The sequence below is a fragment of the Amblyomma maculatum genome, chromosome 9 (genome assembly GCF_055883805.1).
Source record: "Amblyomma maculatum isolate TAMU_Amacu chromosome 9, ASM5588380v1, whole genome shotgun sequence".
Classification (NCBI taxonomy): domain Eukaryota; kingdom Metazoa; phylum Arthropoda; class Arachnida; order Ixodida; family Ixodidae; genus Amblyomma; species Amblyomma maculatum.
In genome coordinates this window covers 34,516,798-34,537,758 of record NC_139352.1, presented here as the reverse complement: position 1 = coordinate 34,537,758, position 20,961 = coordinate 34,516,798, and the positions used below count along the sequence as shown (strand labels likewise).

Genomic DNA, 20,961 nt, shown 5'->3' with positions numbered 1-20,961 from the left:
TCAGTGCACGTTAAAAGATCCCCAGGTGGTCGAAACTACTCCGCAGCCCTCCACTACGGCTCCCCTTTTTCTCTTTCCACTTTCACTCCCACCTGCATCCCTTACGACCAGGTGGTCGAAATTACTCCGGAGCCCTCCACTACGGCTCCCCTTTTTCTCTTTTCACTTTCACTCCCACCTTCATCCCTTCCCTTACGACCAGGTGGTCGAAATTACTCCGGAGCCCTCCACTACGGCTCCCCTTTCTCTCTTTCCACTTTCACTCCCACTTCCCTCCCTTCCCTAACGGCGCGGTTCAGGTGTCCACAGAGCAAGTGTGACCGATACTATAGTGCCTAGAATATACTGACTGCGCTCCCTTCCTGTGAACTAATTAATATTATTATTATTACTGCTCCCTAAGCAACTCCAAAATGCTCTAGCTTCCACCCCATCGTAACTCCAAGCTTATTGGCTGAACTGTGTCCGCATTGTCTCGCGTGCTTTATTTTGCAGCGAGAGCTGCTTTAGCGTTAGGGTAGCCTTGCTGCTCAGTAGTCTGCCCTGGAATCTACGTCGTCATCCGTAGGACCTTAATTACAAAACGAAATAATTAGTTAATTATTGAATCAGTTCACTTCAACTTATATACATCACCTGCGGCACTTACCACCGTTTGCAGGTGGTACCGGTGGGGGACAGGGAAACCCCCTATCCGGAGAAGAGAAAGAAGTCGGGAGTGGGGCTGTCGAGCTAAAAACATCTAACCAATTGGGTTCGAGAAATAAAGTAAGCCTTCTTTAAGCGTTTCGAGATTTAAACTTTTGCTACAAAACGTTTTTTTTTTTTTGCTTTGTCGTCAGAACGTATTGCGACGTCCTTACCGGGGAGATTATTTTGACGTCAGAACCTCTTGCGAGGTTCTTGCGAAGTTTCGCGAGCACATCTCGCGGAACCTCGCAGAGTCTCGCGAACACATCTTACGGACTATCATGGAAACATCTCGCCGACAAGAGATATTCACCATGAGCCTAGAAAGGCCCTCGCCTTAATAACTAAAATAATTTAAATGAGGAAATTGAAAAAAAAAATAACATCGAAGATTGCAAAAACGGTGCTAGATGCGCTATCGGGTCTACCGTTAGGGCGAAGTTTAAGCGCCCTCCCATTTTTTTTTCTTTTCTTTTTGCTATTCTTTGGTGAATCTCGGACCTCGTGGCCCAGCATTCGCCAGGGCCCATCTCTGAGCTCGGCAGCCCGAACAGAAGCGCGCCCTTCTCAGCGGAGACGCCGCGGCCGCGTTCCTTTTGTTTGGTGTATCTGTATATAAGGGCTCGCCGAGAGCTGTGCCCGTGGGAACTGCATCGCGCGACCTCGACTCTGCGGCCAGCTCCGATGATGTATGCGGGGTCCTGTATCATTCGATATGTCTGCCCGCAGCCGATTCATCTGAGAGAATGCGTCGCCTCCCTTATTTGTTTATGCGACTCGGCCGAGGCATCCGGGATCGATGGGTGGGAAAGCGAGCCCGGGGACATAAATCCCGGCCCGCGGCTGGCGTCCGACCCGGCGGCGTCGCTAAGGATTTTTCGTCGCTGCGCCAATGGGCACGTGAGCCCCCATGGGCTGCTGGGGCGCGGGAAAAACCTTGATTTCGCGCGCCCACCTGTCGAACGGTACGTGGTGGCCTGTAGCCAGCTCCTGCGGTTGGCTGCTGTGCCGTTTGCGAGTAAATAAAACCGCTATGCGCTGGCGAAGCAACGCCAGTGGGACCAACCAGTCAAGACAGGTCGAAGGATTTACGCACGCACGCACGCACGCACGCACGCACGCACACGCACACACACACACACACGCACACGCACGCACGCACACACACACACACACACACACACACACACACACACACACACACACACACACACACACACACACACACACACACACACACACACACACACACACACACACACACACACACACACACACACACACACACACACACACACACACACACGTGCGTGCGTGCGTGCGTGCGTACGTGCATGCGTGCACGCACGCACAAAGAAAAATGAACCAGTTCGAGGTGCTGCTAGTTGTAGTTTCAGAATTCGATTATTTGAAGCTTCACTATACGCCGTGTAAAACCAAGGTCAACGTTCCGGGCGCAGGCTATTAACTGCGCATGCGCCCATCTTCTTCTTGCTTCACTTGACAAGCTTCTTCTTCTGTAAATAGAGAGCTTCGCAACGCGTAACCATTAGTAATGAAGCTTTCACTTGCACACCATGTTTAATCAAGCTAAACCATCAGCAATTTTGTCCCTGGTTTTCCTGCTGACCATGGCAAACCTTTGTCGAAATGTTCGCGTTCCAGTCTCTGTTTACTAAAATAATGCTGAACTATTCCTGCAAAGCTTCTACTATGTCTCCCCACCAGTTACTCATTCATAGACGTACCGACGTGATCAAAGGAACGGCACAGTTTTGACCGGTGGGCCTCGAGGAAGGCTTCGCACAGAACATGTGCGCGCGCCTATGTGAACGCCACGAACCCTGACGACGTCGCCCGACTATGTCGCGTGCGTGCGATAGGCTCTGGTGTTCCACCGTAGGGACTCGGGACCGTGCCCCGTCATCGGTGCTCGATACATTTGCATCCGATTTGCCGAGGCGCCGATGTGCGCTCCGTAATCACTGCGCCGTATACGTACCACGTGACGAGGGCGCGGAAGTAGAAGCGGCGGCGCCCAGTTGTAATAAGGAGCCGCGCGCACGGAACGCGCTGTGCTTTGCCCAGGCTTAGTGTTTCGGTGCAGCATACGTGACAGAGCGTTAAATGGATGGCCAAATCATGGGCGCGCCGACCACCAGGTGTGCACGGCAACCCATTGACGTGCGCGTCACTCCCCTTGCGTATATATGCATGACGCACTATGCCTGCCGCCCCATATCGCCACACCGCAGTGTCGTCGCCATGATAGTGGCCTGGAACATGGGGGAAAAGGTGCATGCTTTTGTGATTGCGGCTTGTCGCTGAGTGCTTAACGTGCTCCAAGCTATTCGGGGACATTGAAACTATATGCAGATAGCTATGCGTGAATTGGACCGAGAATAAAAGAAAAAGAAGAAGAGAAAAATGCCGGAGATACGGATAGCTCTATACCTTTACTTTGCGGCCGGTAGCTGTGGGTGTAAACGGAAGAAACGCTTCTCTTTTCTAAATAGACGTTGCCACTCAGGGGTATGCGCACATTGCTGCCTGAGCAAGCTTATGCGTTCCAGCTTCGTACTTGTGCAGCAGTTTCGAAGGAATCGAGACATCCTGCTCTCTCGTGTGATATCCGTGTTTTTGATAGAAATGTATTTAGATAATCTTTTCTTCGAGGTTTTCAACGAGCAGGCAGACCCATATCTTTAAAGCCTGCTTCACCCGGCGGCGATCGTAGTTTGCGAGCGGCGGAATTGTTCTAGAAATGTTTGTCCCCTTTTCAGTCTTGGTTTGGTTTGTGGGGTTTAACGTCCCAAAGCAACTCAGGCTATGAGAGACGCCAAAGTGGAGGACTCCGGAAATTTCGACCACCTGGGGTTCTTTAACGTGCACTGACATCGCACAGCACACGGGCGCCTTGCTTTTCGCCTCCAACAAAAAGCTGCCGCCGAGGCCGGGATTCGATCCCGCGTCCTTGGGAACAGTAGTCGAGCGCCGTAACCACTGCGCCACCCCGGCGGGGTCTTTTCAGTCTTGGTTGAACAGTCCAGCAATGTCGACATCCTAGTTGCACCTGTTTGTTTACCATACCGAAACTGAACTCGCCTTCTGTGCGTAATTGCTGCTACATCACCCGACAACAGTCACTTATGCAATGCAACCCCCCTCCGTGGCATAATAGAAGAAATTACCTTCGGCCCAGAAAAAAAAAAAGAAAGAAAAACAAAGAGCTCCCTGGCCTATGTGCCTGCCCGGTGATCCGATTAAAAACCATATACCTTCGGTAGAGGCAGTTCAAGAAGTGGCTCCCGATACATCGCATCGTTTTAAGCCTCCTTTCTGGCGCTGTCTAATCAAATACTATTCGGTCACAGTGCCAGACAGTTCGGAGATTTTCACTTCGCCGACCCTGCCTGATTCTTCTTCGTGCACATGTACCATATACGAGGCCTCTGTGAGACTAGCGTGCGAATTAATAAGACAGCGCCTAGTCCCACGTCGTCCTTGTTTGACGGGATACTTGGAGCTGTATTTTGTGACAGTTCTCTTCGCGAGTCATTCTGTTCGGATGGCCATCTGTTCACCCCTTGCTTTCGATGTCGAAGCCGCATTGCTTGCTTCGCTACAGCGTCATCACTTGAAATGCTTACGTAGTAACCCCAGTTGGCCAGATGGCATATGAATGTGTAGCCAAGTAGTCTTGAAAAAAAATGTCGCTCCTGGTCGATATATAGGTACAATAGTTTTGTTTATTTTATGTGATATGATATTGCGGCCTTAATAAGGAACTTTAAGTAACGGTTACGTGAAAACACGACAGCAGTTTTAACGCACAAGAGCACACGATGAATATTGAAGTGTAAATACATAACAAACCATAAAAAATATGGGGGACACTAGCTCAGTCTTTATAGGTATGGCGCGATAGCCTAGGCTACCAACACAAATACTCCCCGCCGGGGTGGCGCAGTGGTTACGGCTCTCGACTACTGTTCCCAAGGATGCGGGATCGAATCCCGGCCTCGGCGGCCGCTTTTCGATGGAGGTGAAAACCACGGCGCCCATGTGCTATGCGATTTCAGTGCACGTTAAAGAACCCCAGGTGGTCGAAATTTGCGGAGTCCTCCACTACGGCATCTCTCACAGCCTGAATCGCTTTGGGACGTTTAATTCCACAAACCAAGCCAAACCAACACAGATATTTTTGTCTGTTGTGGGCCGTCATTGCACCCGCCACCGCTTCGGTGGTGGACGACGGCTGTTGTTGCGGTGCGCGTCTTTCTCTCCGTCTTCCTTTTCTCTCTTCTCTATTTTCTCTTCTGTCTGCACGAGGCAGCGGAGGTGGCTCCGCTACAGAGCCAGTAGCAGGCCCGTACATTTTATTTTCCTTCTTCCTGCAGCCACAACAACAATAACAACAGATACAAAACTTCGCTATATCTAGGCCATATGAAAGTACCTGCATGACCTAGGGATAACGTGAATGCAAAGGTCGTGACAAGCTGATTGTGATATCACCCTCCCACATGAAAGGAGAGTCCCGTGTTGGCAGCTCCTGCCAAATGTAACGTCAGGCAGTCCTACGTCCAGTCATCGCGCGTCCATGCCAGCTACCTACTAGCTCCGTTCTCGTGATTATTCGCTCACAACTCCGGCACAGACAGATGACCATGCCGGATTTTCGTTGAACGTGGCGTCTTTAAAGCTGTCACATTTAAATTCCGGTGACCCGAGGGAGAGGCTACTGCGGAGGGAGGGAAAGCTACTGCGAAATTGAGCGCGTCTCGTTGGTCCAGCGCATAGTGTCAGGGCGAAATACGTTAAATCCAGCAGATATAAATCATAATAAAAAATTATTGAGCCACAGTCAAAGCGGAGCGTAAGCACTGTAAGTGCAAAGCACGAAATCATTCGGGAGCCAAAGTTAATCTGCTCAACGTTAAAGCAGTGGGGTGCAGCAAAACGAAACAGAAAAAACGTCAAACGTGGAAACATCATCCCAAAAGCGAATTCTGCTTACGCAGTTCGTTGCGTGAGGCAGTCTGTCATTTACAGGCAGCTGCACTGTGACACTTGCGTGATTCATGTTCCTCAGATGAGAACTTGCCGCGAAGTGCATATATTCTCACAATGGCCGCACACTGACATCGCTCGACACTCTTGACGAGCGTATACATTCGTGTGTTTGCTCTCGAGTCTGGTCCGGGATTGCGCGAATGTCATTGTGTCCGTACTGTGGACGCATCTTCTTGCGCGGTGTATACATTGCCCTCTCTTTCTCCCTGTTGTTTGCGCAGTGCCGAGCAGCGGCCAGTTCGTCGACTGCAGCGCGAGTCGAGCCCAGCAGTGCGAGGCGGCGTTGCTCACACAGCAGATCAAGGACGCCTCCAAGGCCACCGTGCCCGAGCTGCTGGCAAAGTGCCGGTGAGTTGCCGCATTCATGAACCTATATATGCACGGTATTGCGCATGAAGTGGTCTGAAGTGCATACGCGGCGCGATTCTTCCTGCATGGGGTTTTCGTGTGACCATTTTTATTATTGCGTGTACCTGTGTGTGAACAAAAGGAGTCTCATCATCCCTCGGGCTTATTTTGCAGACCACATGCGTACTCGCAGGTTTTCACCGAGTTCATACGATGATCTCTCATATCCCAGTCCAGTACTGTGCTCTTTTTATTATTTTTTTTTGCGATGACTCGGTTTTATATAGCTAGTTTTGGTTTTGTTTATGGAGTACGTTGGACATTCTTGATGAGCTCTGGCTATGAGAGCCTGCGTAGTAAAGTGCTTCTGATAATTTCGACCACTTGGGGTCCTTTAATTAACGTCCACTGACACCGCACAGCACACGGGCGCCTTGCGTTCCGCGTCCATCGAAATGTGGCCAAACCCTAGCTCTCTCGGCTCTTTAATAGAGAGCCCCAACCACTGAGCCACCGTGGCGGATGACAAGATAATTGCAAGAGAACGATGGATAGAGTAAGCAGCGCTCATTACTGATTTTACTTTTTCGTCGTAGCATTGTCCGCGGCTACTGGACAGGCCAGCGTATTTAAAGGACGTCCTTTGGACGTCCTTTAAATGACACTGAGGACGAATTGCAGTTTTCCCGTGTGGCCCATTTGCTAACCACAAATATACCACCGTCACCGAAAACTGCGGTATGTTCAGCCGGTAAAGACTAAAAGACAATTTACAGACGGTGCCATATTACCGACCGATTACGCAAGTGAAATGACGGCTTCGATTCCACCCATCCCGGACGACACATTATATACCTCGGCATTCAGTTCGAAACGGTGGCGGCCCGTTCTTTTCTAAAGCCCCCACGAATTTGAATTGATTCTTGGAAAGATTTCTAAATTGAGTTTTCTTGGCCATAAGCGTATTTTCCATTGTCCGATAAACGTCGACGTGTATACCTAGAAACGGCCATATAATAATTGCTGATAACATTATTTTTGTATATTGACCTTGGTATCCTTTCAAGAAAACAGTGGAGAAATCGGAAAAGTACCGACATGTATACAGGGATTTTCACCTAAGACTTTCTTCGTTCTTTTTAGAATAGTGTTTTGGAGGATAGCTCTACTACTCCCGCATGTACAAACCCGGGGACCTGCTTCGGTATCTCCGCATTGTGCTCAGCCAAAGGACGAGTCTCGCTCAGTATAGTGTGCCATGGCTGAACTAGTGCGTGATTGCATAACTTACCCCTTTACTAAATACGCGCCGTAAATAATTGCTGTTCATCAGTCAGCAGTGACACGCCCCGCCGCGGTGGTGAAGTGGTCAGGGCGTTCCACTGCCGTGCGCAAGGACGCAGAGTCGAATCTCGGCCGCGGCGGCCGCTTTTCGATGGAGCCGAAAAGCAGGGCGCCCGTGTGCACTGCGACGTAAGTGCGCGTTAAAGGACCCCGGGTGGTCAAAATTCCTGGAGCCCTCCGCTACAGCGTTTTTCATAGCCTGAGTCTCTTTGGGACATTAAACACCATAAACAAGGGCAACTTTATGGCACATCACTAAGTCATATATCGTTGGATAGCTTATGTCGTCTCTGATAGAACTGGACTAATTCTGATTCCTAAATAATTTCCTTTAGTTCATTGTGATTAAAAACGAACTTTACGACAGCATCAACTCGCATCTTGTTAAATAGCCTATGTCGATTACGATTGCAGTGGACTAATAGCATGTCTTATCGTTAGTTTAAACTCTGAATAAATTTAATTTCACGCTACAAAGTCAAGTCATATATTGCTGAAAAGGTTTTGAGGAGTAGATAATATGTATTATTATAACGCTATCGCTTCATCTTGGGTGCAACCAGGGTTAAATCGTAGGACGTTGCTATTTTTTTTTTATGTTTTATAAAGCCTTACTTGGCTGTGTTTGCGAAAACGTGGAAGCAAAATGGAAGCAAAATGTAACGTGTGATATGACGTCACATTAAGATGAGACTAGTAGTCAGTCATGAGTGTGTATGTAATGACAAGTGGTATATAAATGCTATGTCATGCCTAGTCATGTCCCGTGAGCCATTATGGTCGTCATGTCATAGTCACTTGTATGAGTGAGTCAGATAGGAGATCCAAAGTGCATGACTGTGGAGTCCATGACATGTGCAAATCAATGTCATGACTATAACATGCCTAGTCGGGACTCTTAAAGAGGCTGAGTCATGACATTCTCTAAAGCGCAGCCAATGCACATGGTTTCGCATTTCTGCAGTGAAGATCTCTGCAGTGCTCTCAAAGTTTTTAAGACCATTTTCTCTGGCATATATTAATGCCATCGGTGTAGCGCATCACATTACAGCCAGGATGCGCTAACTGGCAGGCGGGCTAACTAATATTGAATAGTTAACACTTTTCACTGTTGCGTACGTTCTGCACAGCTCCAATCTTTTTTTCTGCGCTTTGTGCACGTGTCCCTCATAGCCCGAGTCACTTTTAGGGGCATTAAACTCTAGAATCAAAACAATTTTTTATGGCATGCGACTCAGCGAAAGCAACATCCATATCATTTTTTTTTATAATTTATAAATGCCATTCTCGTCGGCGTTACTATACGCATAGCACCTATATATGCCACGTATGCACTAACTTTCTCGCTGGCTAAACTTATAATTAACCAGCTAGGATGGGTAGCCCTTGTAACATCCGGCACCCCTGATGTTCAGAAAAGTTTAGAAGAAAAAATATGCGTAGTAAATGAAGTGTTTCGGTGGAGTTTGTGGGTGTGCATGTAAACTATGGCAAGCCCGTGAGAGATTTATGGCGAAATTCTGCTAGCTCAAGAACATATATATTACTTTGCCAGCTAAAGTTTTATGGTTATCATTATTTAAACGACAATAACATTTAGAGAACAGTATGAACTTGAAATAAAAAAAAAAATATAACGTGGCTGCGAATTGAGCAACAATTTTCTGGCATTGTTCAAATTTTCAGAGCTACTGGGGTTTTTCTTGGCACTTTTCATCACTGCAGCGCGAATTCTGCCAGCTCCAATTTATTTTTTTTTTTTCGCGCCTTCTGTGTACGCGTGATTTGTTATTCTGAGTAAACGAAGCGTTGTGTTATTATTGCTTCTCTCCATTTATTTTTATTTACTGTGTTGCGTGCCTGAATAAATCTGTTATAAAGTTGCACGTTCATTCTAGCCGCTAATCAAATGAGGAAGTTTACTGGAGCTCTCGGAAGTTTGCTTTCACTTTCGTAAAGCATTTCCAGTTTTGAACACTTAATCACACATGATGGCAAACGCGGTTTACGCTTTGGCTAATTGGATCCACCTCTTCGTTGGAAGTAGCTCACCCATTTTTCTTGCCATTTACTCAACTTGTTGACGGCAGACGCGGCTCTGGATTCCCGAGCGGAGCTTTTCTTCTTCCTGTGCTAAGCCATCTGATTAAGATTGAATGTCCTAACAGGATTCGCTGTTTTCCTATTTTTGAGGGGAGTTTACACGCGCAAATTTATCAAATTTCTGCAGCCGTAACTGCTGCTGCTGTGTGCCGACTAGGGCGAGAACTTTTTAATTTTTTGTTTGTGGCAGGTGGGGCGAAAGTTGCAGATAAAATAGATATATGCAAAGGGATCTCATGAGGATGTTAGTAAGCTCTGGAAGAAGTGATTCTTTGGATTAGCTTTTCGAATGGCGTGTCAGAAAACCAGTTGAGATTATGAGAAGTGAATCATGTGTTTTTCTTGCTGAACTCTGTGCCTTTTCACGCCATAAGCACAACACACAAAAAGGGAGAAGCAAGTGAAACAAAAACATACCGATGAGAGCACTATGGAATCTGCACTGTATAAGTGCGAAAGCCTCAGCGGTGCTGGGGCATCACGTTTGCTCTCATTATCATTATCAACTAAATGCACCGTCATTATAATTGCTAATTCCATCATTGTCATCGTTACTATCATCCGCAACTCCATGCGGATGGTAAACTATCATCCGCATGGAGTTGCAATTAGAGCCTTGTCGCCGGCCGTTATCAGGATCCTATCAGTTTGTACAATTTCTAAAACGTGATTACCTTGGGCGTTGCACCACAGCAAATTCTGGAAATCTCGGTACAGCTGACGGGGCATTTGAGTCACTCATTGACGGCGCTGGTGACAGTGCTTAGAGCGCGGCTGCTTTGACAGTACCCGTCTTTTGGCGCGAGATTACCAGAATTAACAGGTAGTTATAATTCCTTAGTGTACAACGCTAGCTACTGCACAGTGGAACAGATGAAGGTCAACAATAGCTGCTGCCGGTCGAGGAGGTTGATGAACGGGAGTAGAAATCGAGTAATTTTGCACGCTGTAGTTCTGTGCTTTAATTTCCGTATCGCTAAGCGTAGTAGCCCGAAGCTCGCACTCCGCTTCCTCTTTGATGCCGAGTGTGTTGTGTGCAGGGACATCCGGCAGAAGCTAGAGTGCCTGCTCAACTACACGTCCTACTGCCTGCCCCTGGAGCAGAAGGAGGAGAAGGCGCAGGTCCTCAGCGCAGCCCGCAAGTATGCCTACGCCATGTGCGAGGACCGAGACGCTGTCAAAGGCAAGTGATGTACACACACACTTTATGATTTCCTGTTCGTGCGTGCTTTGCATAGCGCATTGTCATGGACAGTTTACGTAACAAGAGGAATATGACGTCTTATCGATGTGCACATTTCAGTTGGTCATTACGGCTGACTGCTGAAGGTGTATACAGCCCAATGGAACTAAGTACCTTACTCAGACATATCGAATGATTCTTTTTTTATACCGTACTTTCATTCTCGGTGCAAACTTTGCATAAGCACGGCTCTGTTTCGTATATTAATCTACATCTAGGGGTTAGAGTTTCGGTCTTTGTTCCGTGAAAATTCGACACGCTTTTTATTTTCCGGCATTTTTTAAGAACGCTATTTATTTTGGAGGTGAATATTGCTTTCGGTAGTAGCGATACGTCCCGTTTTTTTTTTATTTTTTTTTTTTTTATTTTGTGGCTCTCTAGTGCGTTAAAAGTAAGGTATAGTTTATGTTGGCTAATCTGTTAGCAAGAGAAGTCGGCGTACCAGTGAATAATGAACGAACGGTCGTTTCCTGACGAATGTTCGTACTATGGAATGCTATATGTCATGTCGCAGGTGCCGTTCGGCGATTCAAAACCGAAACTTATATATATTAAGCCCTTTTAAATGAATTCCCCGTCGTTAGTTGCGTCTTGGGTACTATTTAAAAGCAAAAAAGGGGGAAAAAAAAGACGCATCCAAAAAATGGTGAGAGACCGGAAAGCGTGGCGTGACATGGTCCATAGGGCCACGAAGAGTCGGACACGACTGAACGACTGAACTGAACTGAACTGAGCCCTTAAATAAAAAAAAATAATAAAAAGTCTGCTGCGCTCGAATTTGGCGACTCGAAGAAAATGCGCGAGCAGGCGTCGCGCGGCCTGCTTATGTTGTTATCAGGTACATACGTTTAAATTGGGTGATGTGGGCCGAAATTCGGATCCCGGTCTGGGCCCTATGTGCCAACAGGAGGCCCGGCACTGGCCTACCACTGAAAGAGCTGGAGCCCGGCCCTGTGGTCGGAATTAAGGGGCCGGCCATAATTTTAGGAAGAACTTATTTGAAGTGTAGAGCTCTCATTTTCATAAGATGAGAAATTATGGAATGTATAGGGGCACAGCGCGTATATAGAATCACCATTCCGAGTAATTACGCAAAAAGAAAGGGTTCTTCATTGATGAAGGCTCGAGGAAAGTGCGGCACTGTTGCATTATGTGAATTCAGCAGCGTTGAAGTTTCTTTTTCTGCTCGGACATGGTGGCTGGAATGGCTAATAATACTTTCTTAGCAGGAATAGCATGTTTTGGATACGTCGCGTACGTCTGCGTCTCCAAAACTGCGCTAGCTCAAACTGAGCAGGGGGTCGCATATTCAACGATCTCGTCTCGTCTCGCTCTCCGTGTTTCACCGTTCACGCTGTCGGCACGGCGCCGCCGCACTGCATTGTCTAGTAACATTAGACATTAGTAACATTAACATTAGTAACATTGCCTAGTAACATTAATAAGGGGCAATAAGCACCGCAGATTAAGACATAACACCGCGCAGTGTTTTCGTTTGGTGGTATTTTTCTTCTTTTTAGTGATGGAAAAAAGAATCCTGTATATGGATCACCACGTGGTTGTCGCCTCCAACCGCTGAATAATTTTTAACTGAATTTGCTTTCCTCACCAATTTCGGTTTCGATTTCAGCAGCCGAGAGACGTCTGGGATGTCATAAAGTCCCTAGATCCGTTTTTTAGTTTTTGTTAAAAAACGGATCTAGGGACTTTAGGATGTCACAGTAAAGTCTAGATCACGCGCGGCACGAGAAAACAGCGATATAATCGCTGTCTGTTCACCTTTTGTGATTTTTGTCCTTTAGGCAGGCTGGCTTTAGCGTTGTAGTGAATTCAAACGACCGAGGAAAGATTACATCTGTCTTTCGTACCCCTAACGTGACCTAGATTTTGACGTCACGCTCGGCTTTTGAAACCGAAACCGAAACACGTGAGCAACGAAGTTCGATACTACATTTTTAAGTGACCACAGACGAATATCACATAACATCACAGTAATATCTTACGTACCATAAAAAGGATAAAACGCGAACCCAAAAATTAGGTGTCACTTGATTGGTGACAGCGTGGTGCGAATCTCCAAACAGATGCCTCAACATCTGCGCCCGTGATACCGAAGCGGCAGAGGTGAAAGGCGAAATTGAATATAGCCCTCTAGCGGCAGGGATCATTGACGGCTAGCAAAGCAAAGATAATTCACGACGAGGGCTTATGGAGGAAAGGGTCATTAACGTCAGGTGTGAATTCGGACGCTGTCTAGTGAGGAGGTCGCCGGAATTCACTTCCTACTCACAGTTCTAATAATCGAATTCGATAATGATTGTCAGTTGACAGATGATTATGTGGGGGAATACAGAGTAGGATTTACCTGCACATATATTTATTTATTTCAGATACCTCAAGGACCCTTGGGTGAGGGCTTTACATGAGGGGTAAAGCCGATCACTGGAATATCGAACTTGAAGCGGTTCGCGAAGTAATTCGATATATCGATAATTCTATATATAAAGCGTGCCAACGTATGAGCGTATCTTTAAACCAAAAGCTTGAGTACGGTGCACCCACGCTTCCTGTAGCGATTGCGATGTGTTGCTCGCCGGTATACTGGCAGCTTACCGCTCGTCGCGGGGTGCGAAAACCCGTGAGGTGTACGCACGCGCGCTCGCGCGCCGAGTGTCACGTCCAGCCAGACGTCGAAAAGGAGAGCACACTGGGTGTACGCGCCCCTTCGCGTGCTGGTCAATGAACGCGAACGCTCCAAAAATGTGCCAGGGACAAACCGCCGAGCTTGAGAGTTTGCGCTGGTCAAGTGCTTTTGGAGTTTGGGCTCACATCGAAGCTCCAGTGCATGATGCTGTGGGAAAAGCCACTGCAGATCATATAAGAGGCCTCTGCAGTAGATTTCCCTGTCTCCTTCAGCAATGAAGCGGGTCACGGGGGAGCCGCTGCAACAATTCATTCAGCTAGGCTGGCTTCACCGCATGGCAGCCAGTTCATCAAATGCTGCATGGCTTCACCATATGACCACAACGTCGCGATGAAAATAGCACGCCAGACCGAAGGTCACTTTCAAGAGGACTCGCCGGTTTACAGCATTAGCGTGGCCCACAGATGCCAGGGGCAGCTCAGCCGACACTGCTTCATACGCGGAAAGTGGTCGTCGTATATCTGTTAGGAGAAGTGCCCCTTGAAGGGGCACGGCTTTCAATTCGATGTAACGAAAGTCCGCTGAATCTAGTTTGATAAACGAGAACAGCATTCCTATATACTTTCGCATGGCATTTTAAAAGGGACATCAGAGTTTGATATAAGCAATAATTCGTTATATCCGGGTTCTATATATTCGGGGACTGACAGCAGAAACGTATCTCCGTCAAATTCTTTACCCGAGAATTTGCAAAACATACCCGAAAAGCTGTGCTCAAATTTTGCACTACTGAATACTGTAATTGTCGAACAACCTTTTAGAGCCTAAGCTCTACTACTTGGGATGCAACTTAGAATCGGATTTCACCTTGCTGGATTCAAGTGACCATGAGTGAAGACAGATACTGCGCCTTTCTTTTCCCAAAAAGCAAGCTAAACAATAAATACTTAAAAAAAAGTTTAGCTGTGGTTTAACTACAGTTAAGCCTAATGATGTAGCGAAAGCTTCAGCCTCCTGGCTACACTAAGGTTCAGCTTATACTGATGTTATCTGTCTTCTTCTTTTCCTTCTTTTTTCTCCTTCTTTATCTTTTCTTCTCCTTATTCTTCTTCTCTTCTTTTTCTTTTCCTTCTTCGTCGTCTTCTGTTTTACTTCTTTTTCTCCCTCTCCTTTTCCTTCTTATTTTTCAACTTCTTATTCCTCTTCTTTTTTTCTGCTTCTCCTTATTTTTTTCTTCTTTTACTTCTACTGCTACGTCTTTCACGGTGCTACGCTGACAGCTTGAAACCTACCGCAGTGTAGATTTATCTCGTATAACTAGGTTCAACCCATGCTTAAGCCTCCATCATTTCCTCACTGCTTCTCATTATTCATTTGCAAACACGTTCAAGGAGGTTGTTAGCCCACAGGACTGGAAAAGCCAGTCCACAGAAACAAAGCAAGTCCTTTGCTGAATGCAGCTTCCTGCGCTTGGCCACTTGCTCTCTTGTCAATAAGACAGCACAAAAACTCAAGTACGGCAGATGGATAAGAATACACTGCACATTGGACTTTGTGAAAAGGTTATGGCACCACCCTCAAGACATGGATAACTGGATGATCGGTTCTGCATGTGTGGAGATGCCAGAATATTGGAGATGTTTCATTGTAAGGCCTTGGCTTTGCAATATATAAATATAAATCTGACTGCATTTTCTGTCACTCAGCATACTGGGCTACACAATCTCTCAGTCTCTAGAATTCCTACCACATGTACGCACAGAAAAGACAAAGTGAAAGAGGACACAGACAAAAAGAGCGTATATGCTCTTGCTTGATTCTTTTGCACTGTTAACGATAAAACCAATTCAGATTGCTCATTTATATATTTTTGTGCTGTGTGCTACTTTGTGGCGGGCTTCTTGGGGGGCTGCATTTTCTGCCTTGTCTTCCTAATCCTACTGAAGGCTGTTTTGCTTTGTGGCAGGCGTGGCAGAATGGCAGGCGTGATAATCATGTGACTCGCTTTCCTTCTGCAGAACACTGGAAGGACGGCGCATGCTATCAGAAACCTGAGGTCCAACGTTGCAACAATGACTATGATGCACAAATGAAGAAATACCAGCTCAACAACAAGTATCCATCCGAAGAGCAGTGCAGGCAAGTAGTCAAGGGTTCGACGAAAGTTTGTCCAGTCAGGCATGGTAGTATGATAAAAAGAATTAGTCACTGACGAAGTCAACACCAAAAAGACTTTTCGGAGTGACACGCCACATTAACTGGGATGCCAGACACATTTAGGCTTATGATATTAGCGTTGTGATACTGCACGTCTGTGATCGTGGGACCGCCAGTATCATCCACTTGAACAACACCAGGGATGCACATTTGCGATAACAGCCTAACATGCTGAAAAAAACCAGTTACGACTTTTACTTGGGAGACCTCATTATAGAGGACCCTCTATATCTGTGGATTAAATTAATTACGAGAGTGTAAATACTCATTAGTGCCCATACAAGGCTGCAGAGAAAAGCTAAAAAGCTTTATCAGGAACTTCGCAGCTAAGGAAAAATGTGTCATAGTCTGGGGTTTGAACCCAGGACCGCTGCCTGTGGCATAGTTGCTTTACTAACTGAGCTTGCCAGGAAGGCTAGCAGGTGGTAAGGAGGGAGCGAATTGGTCAATAACTTGAAGTTGGATCTGTGTTAGTCTAGTGTTTAGTGAAACATTTCATGGTGGAGTAAATTTCTAATAATGTATGATTTGTAGTTAGATGGACGCCAGTGAGTAATCACTCCCTTATTACAAATTTGCTTACTCCACCTTGTGGGATTTGTCTGAACTTATGAATGAGCACGTGAAAATAACTACTCCAGTGCTTTTTGTATTGAAGTAGCTAGGGACCAACATATTATTTAGTTACACTGTTCACCCAGCAGTCACCTCTGCAGAACCATAGACACCACTGCTGGATTACTGTTTCATGTTTACCCCTCACATGAACCAACAGCTTGGTCAGAACTGGTTGCATAATTTGTGTTTCTTGGGGTAACCTTCTGCAAGCATCCCTCTTAGCTGTTCAGTCATCTCAACTGGTACTATTGTCTCAAGAAAAATCTGAATGCGAGTTTCAGCTGTATAGGGATGCCACTTTCATAAGTATTCACAACCACAGACCTTTCTTCCCACACCCTGCTGTCAATAATAGAAAGAAGAAAACTTTGCTGCTTTTTCACTGTGGAGTTGAGCTGTGTAGAATTGCATCTGTTCCAACATTAATCAGCATGTGCTCAGAGAAAAGGGGCAGGAGATGAGACAGGGTCACTTGTCTTGCAGGCGGTACATGACCTACCAGCGGTGCCTGCGGCGTGCGGTTAGCCTGACGTGCGACAAGGAGGGTGGTCAGTTCGTGGGCCTGTATCTCTACGACCGGGAACCGACACTGTCCTGGATGTGCAGCGATGACTACCGGACACCGGTCCGCATTGAGAGCGTGCCTACCCCAGGTGAGCACTGCTCAGGGGATACCTCGATTATGCAGGATCAACCATGCATGTTTCAGAGGTGGCGCAGGCTGTATCAGCCATTTCTGATGCAAGCAAATGGGGCTGTCACAAAGTATGACAAACTGAGGACACGTGAAGTATAAACACTTCAGCGTGTTGGTGCATGATAGTAAGGGATAAGTGTATGTGGCAGAGATGGTGATGGAAAGGGTGCATACACACATAGCGATGTGTGCGTGCAACTTTTTACCTTAATCTCTGTCGTGCTAACTTGAAATGTATTTCATATCTCATTTGTCCATGGGTCATTCCATGTGGAAAGTTCTAGGGCCAAACGCAACCACGGTGAACACTTCTTTAAAAATCGGATGTGTTGGTAATTGTGTGAAAAGCCTTTCGTCGAAGCATTTTTCTAGAGAAAATTTTTTTGTTGACACAAGCCCTGTTTGAAGTTTTCTCAAGAATAACTTAGTCTACAAAAAATTTCAACTTATTTATGATGTGAGGTGCAATCATAGACATTGTTTTATGATATTTAACTTGCATTGTTCTTTCACGTGATCTTATGAATGGAACAATATAAGAATTCTTTACATTTTCTTTGGCCTCTAAAAATGCCAGAATGTGAATGTGACGTTTTAGGAAATTTTTTACATAAAGTTTCAGGGGAAACATTTCTTTTGCGCTTTTCTTGATTGCTATAATTACTGTTAAAAATAATTAAAACGGGTTAAACAAAGTAGATTTTAAAACATTTTGTTTTTAGGGCTGAATTGGGAATCAAGGCCCTCTATATAAGAACACTGAAATGGCTTATCGGAGTCTTTGCTTTTAATTTAGAAACATATTATATGAGTAACATTTGTTTGGCAGATGAAATTATTTCTTGAAGTTCATAACCATCAACAGTGGCAGACACTGCCATACTGTGACTGCACCGCAGTACACATACGTGCCATTGCCTCGAGATGAAATCCCAGCCGCAGTGGTGAAGGTGACGTTCATAAAAGGCCATACGCGCATGCTAATGTCACTCCTACATGGTAAAGAAGGCCGTGGTGGTCAAAATTGTTCCGGGACCTTCCGTTATGGTTTCCATCACAGCCCAGGTTCAGTTTTGCCATGTTAGGCACCTAATGTGCTGCTTACTCATGGTATCCATAGTCTGAAACCCTCTGTGGGCTCTTGTGGCCACTTGCTCGTTCTGAGCGTAATCCTTGAGGATGCTCTCCACAAAACCATGCAGTGAAATGGTGGTCGGGAGTTTGGCTAATGCACTGCGTTGCCCGCCTTTTCCTCAGCAGCAATCAGCCAGCAAACGTGCCTGAGCCTGGTGAACTCCGACATGAAACGGTGCAGCGACATACATGCAAAGGCCACCGCTGGCCTTGGCACCAGGAAGCAGTCCTCCAGCCGCAAGTCCTCCGGACTACAGCTGTCAGAGGAAGAGCAAAAAACCAGGCTCTGCTGGTCAGTACTGTGGGTTCTTTCTTGTTTACTTTCTGTTGAAAAGTAAACAAGCTTCAACAGAATGTTGAAAAGATGAGTGCATTAGAAAGATATGACTTGTCTCGCTCCTTATGACACTTGACACCGGTTCCTGTTGATCACAGAACACCAAGGCTGTTGAAAAATACCTCACAACTTACAGCAGTCATATTTAATGTAGAGTCAAATCTCTATATAACAAATCTCATGGACAGCAAAAAATAGTTTGTGATTTTGAAATACCGTTTTAAGGAAAAACTTGCAGTTATAAGCCAGTTTTAAAACCTAGGTATGAAAATGACGTACTTTGACAGTAGGCATGTGTGCAGACAAGCGAAATCTCAAATGAAAGTGTTGCACGGACTTCACACCGGATTTATTAGAAGAAATCAACTGGCGTGTGTGTGCAGCACACACACGCCAGCACACTACACCTTCCATTTTGCGCAACACCTCCCCCCCCCATCGTGCACGTGACCGCACTACTAAGCGATGAAAGTGCGGGCTTTGTCCACGTGCGGTAAAATATCCGAGTTCGATATGGCCTCATGTTCAGTGCTCATTCAAGTTTGAAAATATTGTCTCGGTCTTTCAAACTGATTGCGATGGACGACGGGGCATGCTAGTTGTCTGTAGAGGCCGATTCACTTTTTTCCTTGCATCGATTTCTTGCAGTGAAAACGCTTTTCCTATCTTGGCACAATCGCTGGCTGCAATGAATCATCAGACACCGCACAAATGTCACAATGAGATAATCACCAACGGAAAAAATACTTTCCCGCATGCGCGAATGACACGAACGACTGACCGGCGAAAGGCACACAACACAGAAAGAAAAAAGACAAGCGGCTAGGCCTGCTGGCTACTGCATATTAAATCACAGCGTTGTGGTGGCTCTAGGAGCTGGCGCTTGGTATGAGGATGATGGTAGCTACAGCCCATGGATCATACATGCAGAAACGGTAGTTTCTGTTTCACATAAGAGTTGCGAGTTGCGGTGCTGTTACTTTAGCCAAATTCATAATACTGGTGTTTCTTGACTACAGAAGAAAAAATAACTTACATACGTTATTCTGAAATATATGCTATATTGAAATTCATAACTTTGAAATAGTTGTACATTAAAAATATAGAAAATCTGGTGGGGATTCTTAAAATTTTTTTAATGTGATGTTCATAGTAACAAAATTTGACTGTACTGATATCACTGTGTAACAGCAGCTCTGGCTTTGGCACTCGTTAGACAAAAATACATGCGCTGCTTGGGATTTCCAAGGAGAAGGTTAAAAGAGGACACAAATGTTTAAACACAATCTACAAACACACATTTATTCTATTCAAGTGGAAAAGGAAGAACAAGCATAGATAATGAATTAGAAAAATGACAGGACATGAAAACAGATGCATATGAAGCTTGGCTTGGGTGTGCTTGGTGCAACAGCAAACCACTATGCGTGTTGTACCTAAACCAGAGCAAACATTTATTTTTCTGGATCATATCAACCTTCCTTTCGGAGTGAAAGCAACCGAGCAGGAACTAACATAGTTGCCTTCAGAGCCTGATAACATTCGGAGGGCCTCAACTCCTAGTTTTTTTCCCTTTCTTTAGCCCTTGTGCAAATTACGATCTTTCAAAGGTAGGAGTGCACTTTTGTTTCAGCCAGTGGTTGGCCAAATTTCCTGGCCTCTGCAAAGAGCGGTCATTTCTTCTGCGCTCTCGGAGTGACTCATTAAAGGGACACTGAGGCGGCTTTGAAATGTGCTAATCCTCTAAATTTTTGAAGTAGATTATTTGTGGATCACGTCTTTGAACTTATTTTTCGGTTAGGCATAAAACACTTGTGCAATCGCCAACTTAAAACACGCAATTCAAATCTCCCACACCCCGCACAACTGCTACAGAGGAGGAAAGCGCAGAGAGAAACCTCGCTCTGGTCGTTTGTTGTGATGTCACTTTGAGGAGCCGGAGGCATTCAGAGCCACCCGAGAGAGCTTTCGGCGTGCGCTGTTCCCAGTCTTGCATGCATGGTGGACAGACAAACGATGTCAACTTAGTCATGTGCACCCTATACAACAGTGTTCTGCATTTGTTCGGACGCACGAGTTGCTATGGCCGCGACGATGTCGTATTCCATCGCTTCTCGCAATGTCAAAAACTCACGGCGCAATAGGATGCTGCTGAGACGAGAGATAAATTCCAGATGGGACCAAAGGAAACTTTCTACTCTAAGCATTTTTGTGACTGTGACTATGTGCAGTTTGTTCCTAACGCGATTTTTATAGGGCTTTGTCAAAAAGTTATGGCTTAACCATGACTTGGTTTCTTCACTTCCTCGCAAAAAAGAATCATATGAGTTAGCATTCCAAAGAACCACGTTTGTTAAAGAAGGAAAAGGGAGTAAGGGCTTGTACTCCTGGTTGTAATTCTATTACTTTCTGGCAATTCAGATCGCATCTGTATGTGAACCCTAGCATTAAGCATCGATTGCGATCTGTTCACTGAGTGCAATCACACGATGGGAAGGGCAGACAGCATA

General features: G+C 45.9%; 1 protein-coding gene across 2 annotated transcripts in view; it reads left to right on the top strand.

Annotated features, from left to right (window-relative positions):
* LOC146178814 (uncharacterized) overlaps window positions 1-20,961 on the top strand; it is a 276,544-nt gene that overhangs the window by 245,203 nt on the left and 10,380 nt on the right. The window contains exons 2-6 of one of the 2 annotated variants that reach the window (XM_084578562.1): window positions 5,988-6,114; window positions 10,602-10,744; window positions 15,467-15,587; window positions 16,767-16,936; window positions 18,238-18,406. In XM_084578562.1, coding sequence (XP_084434688.1) covers window positions 5,988-6,114; window positions 10,602-10,744; window positions 15,467-15,587; window positions 16,767-16,936; window positions 18,238-18,406 — 730 coding nt within the window. The remainder of the gene's footprint in view (window positions 1-5,987; window positions 6,115-10,601; window positions 10,745-15,466; window positions 15,588-16,766; window positions 16,937-18,237; window positions 18,407-20,961) is intronic. The other variant, XM_084578563.1, reaches the window with a different exon arrangement.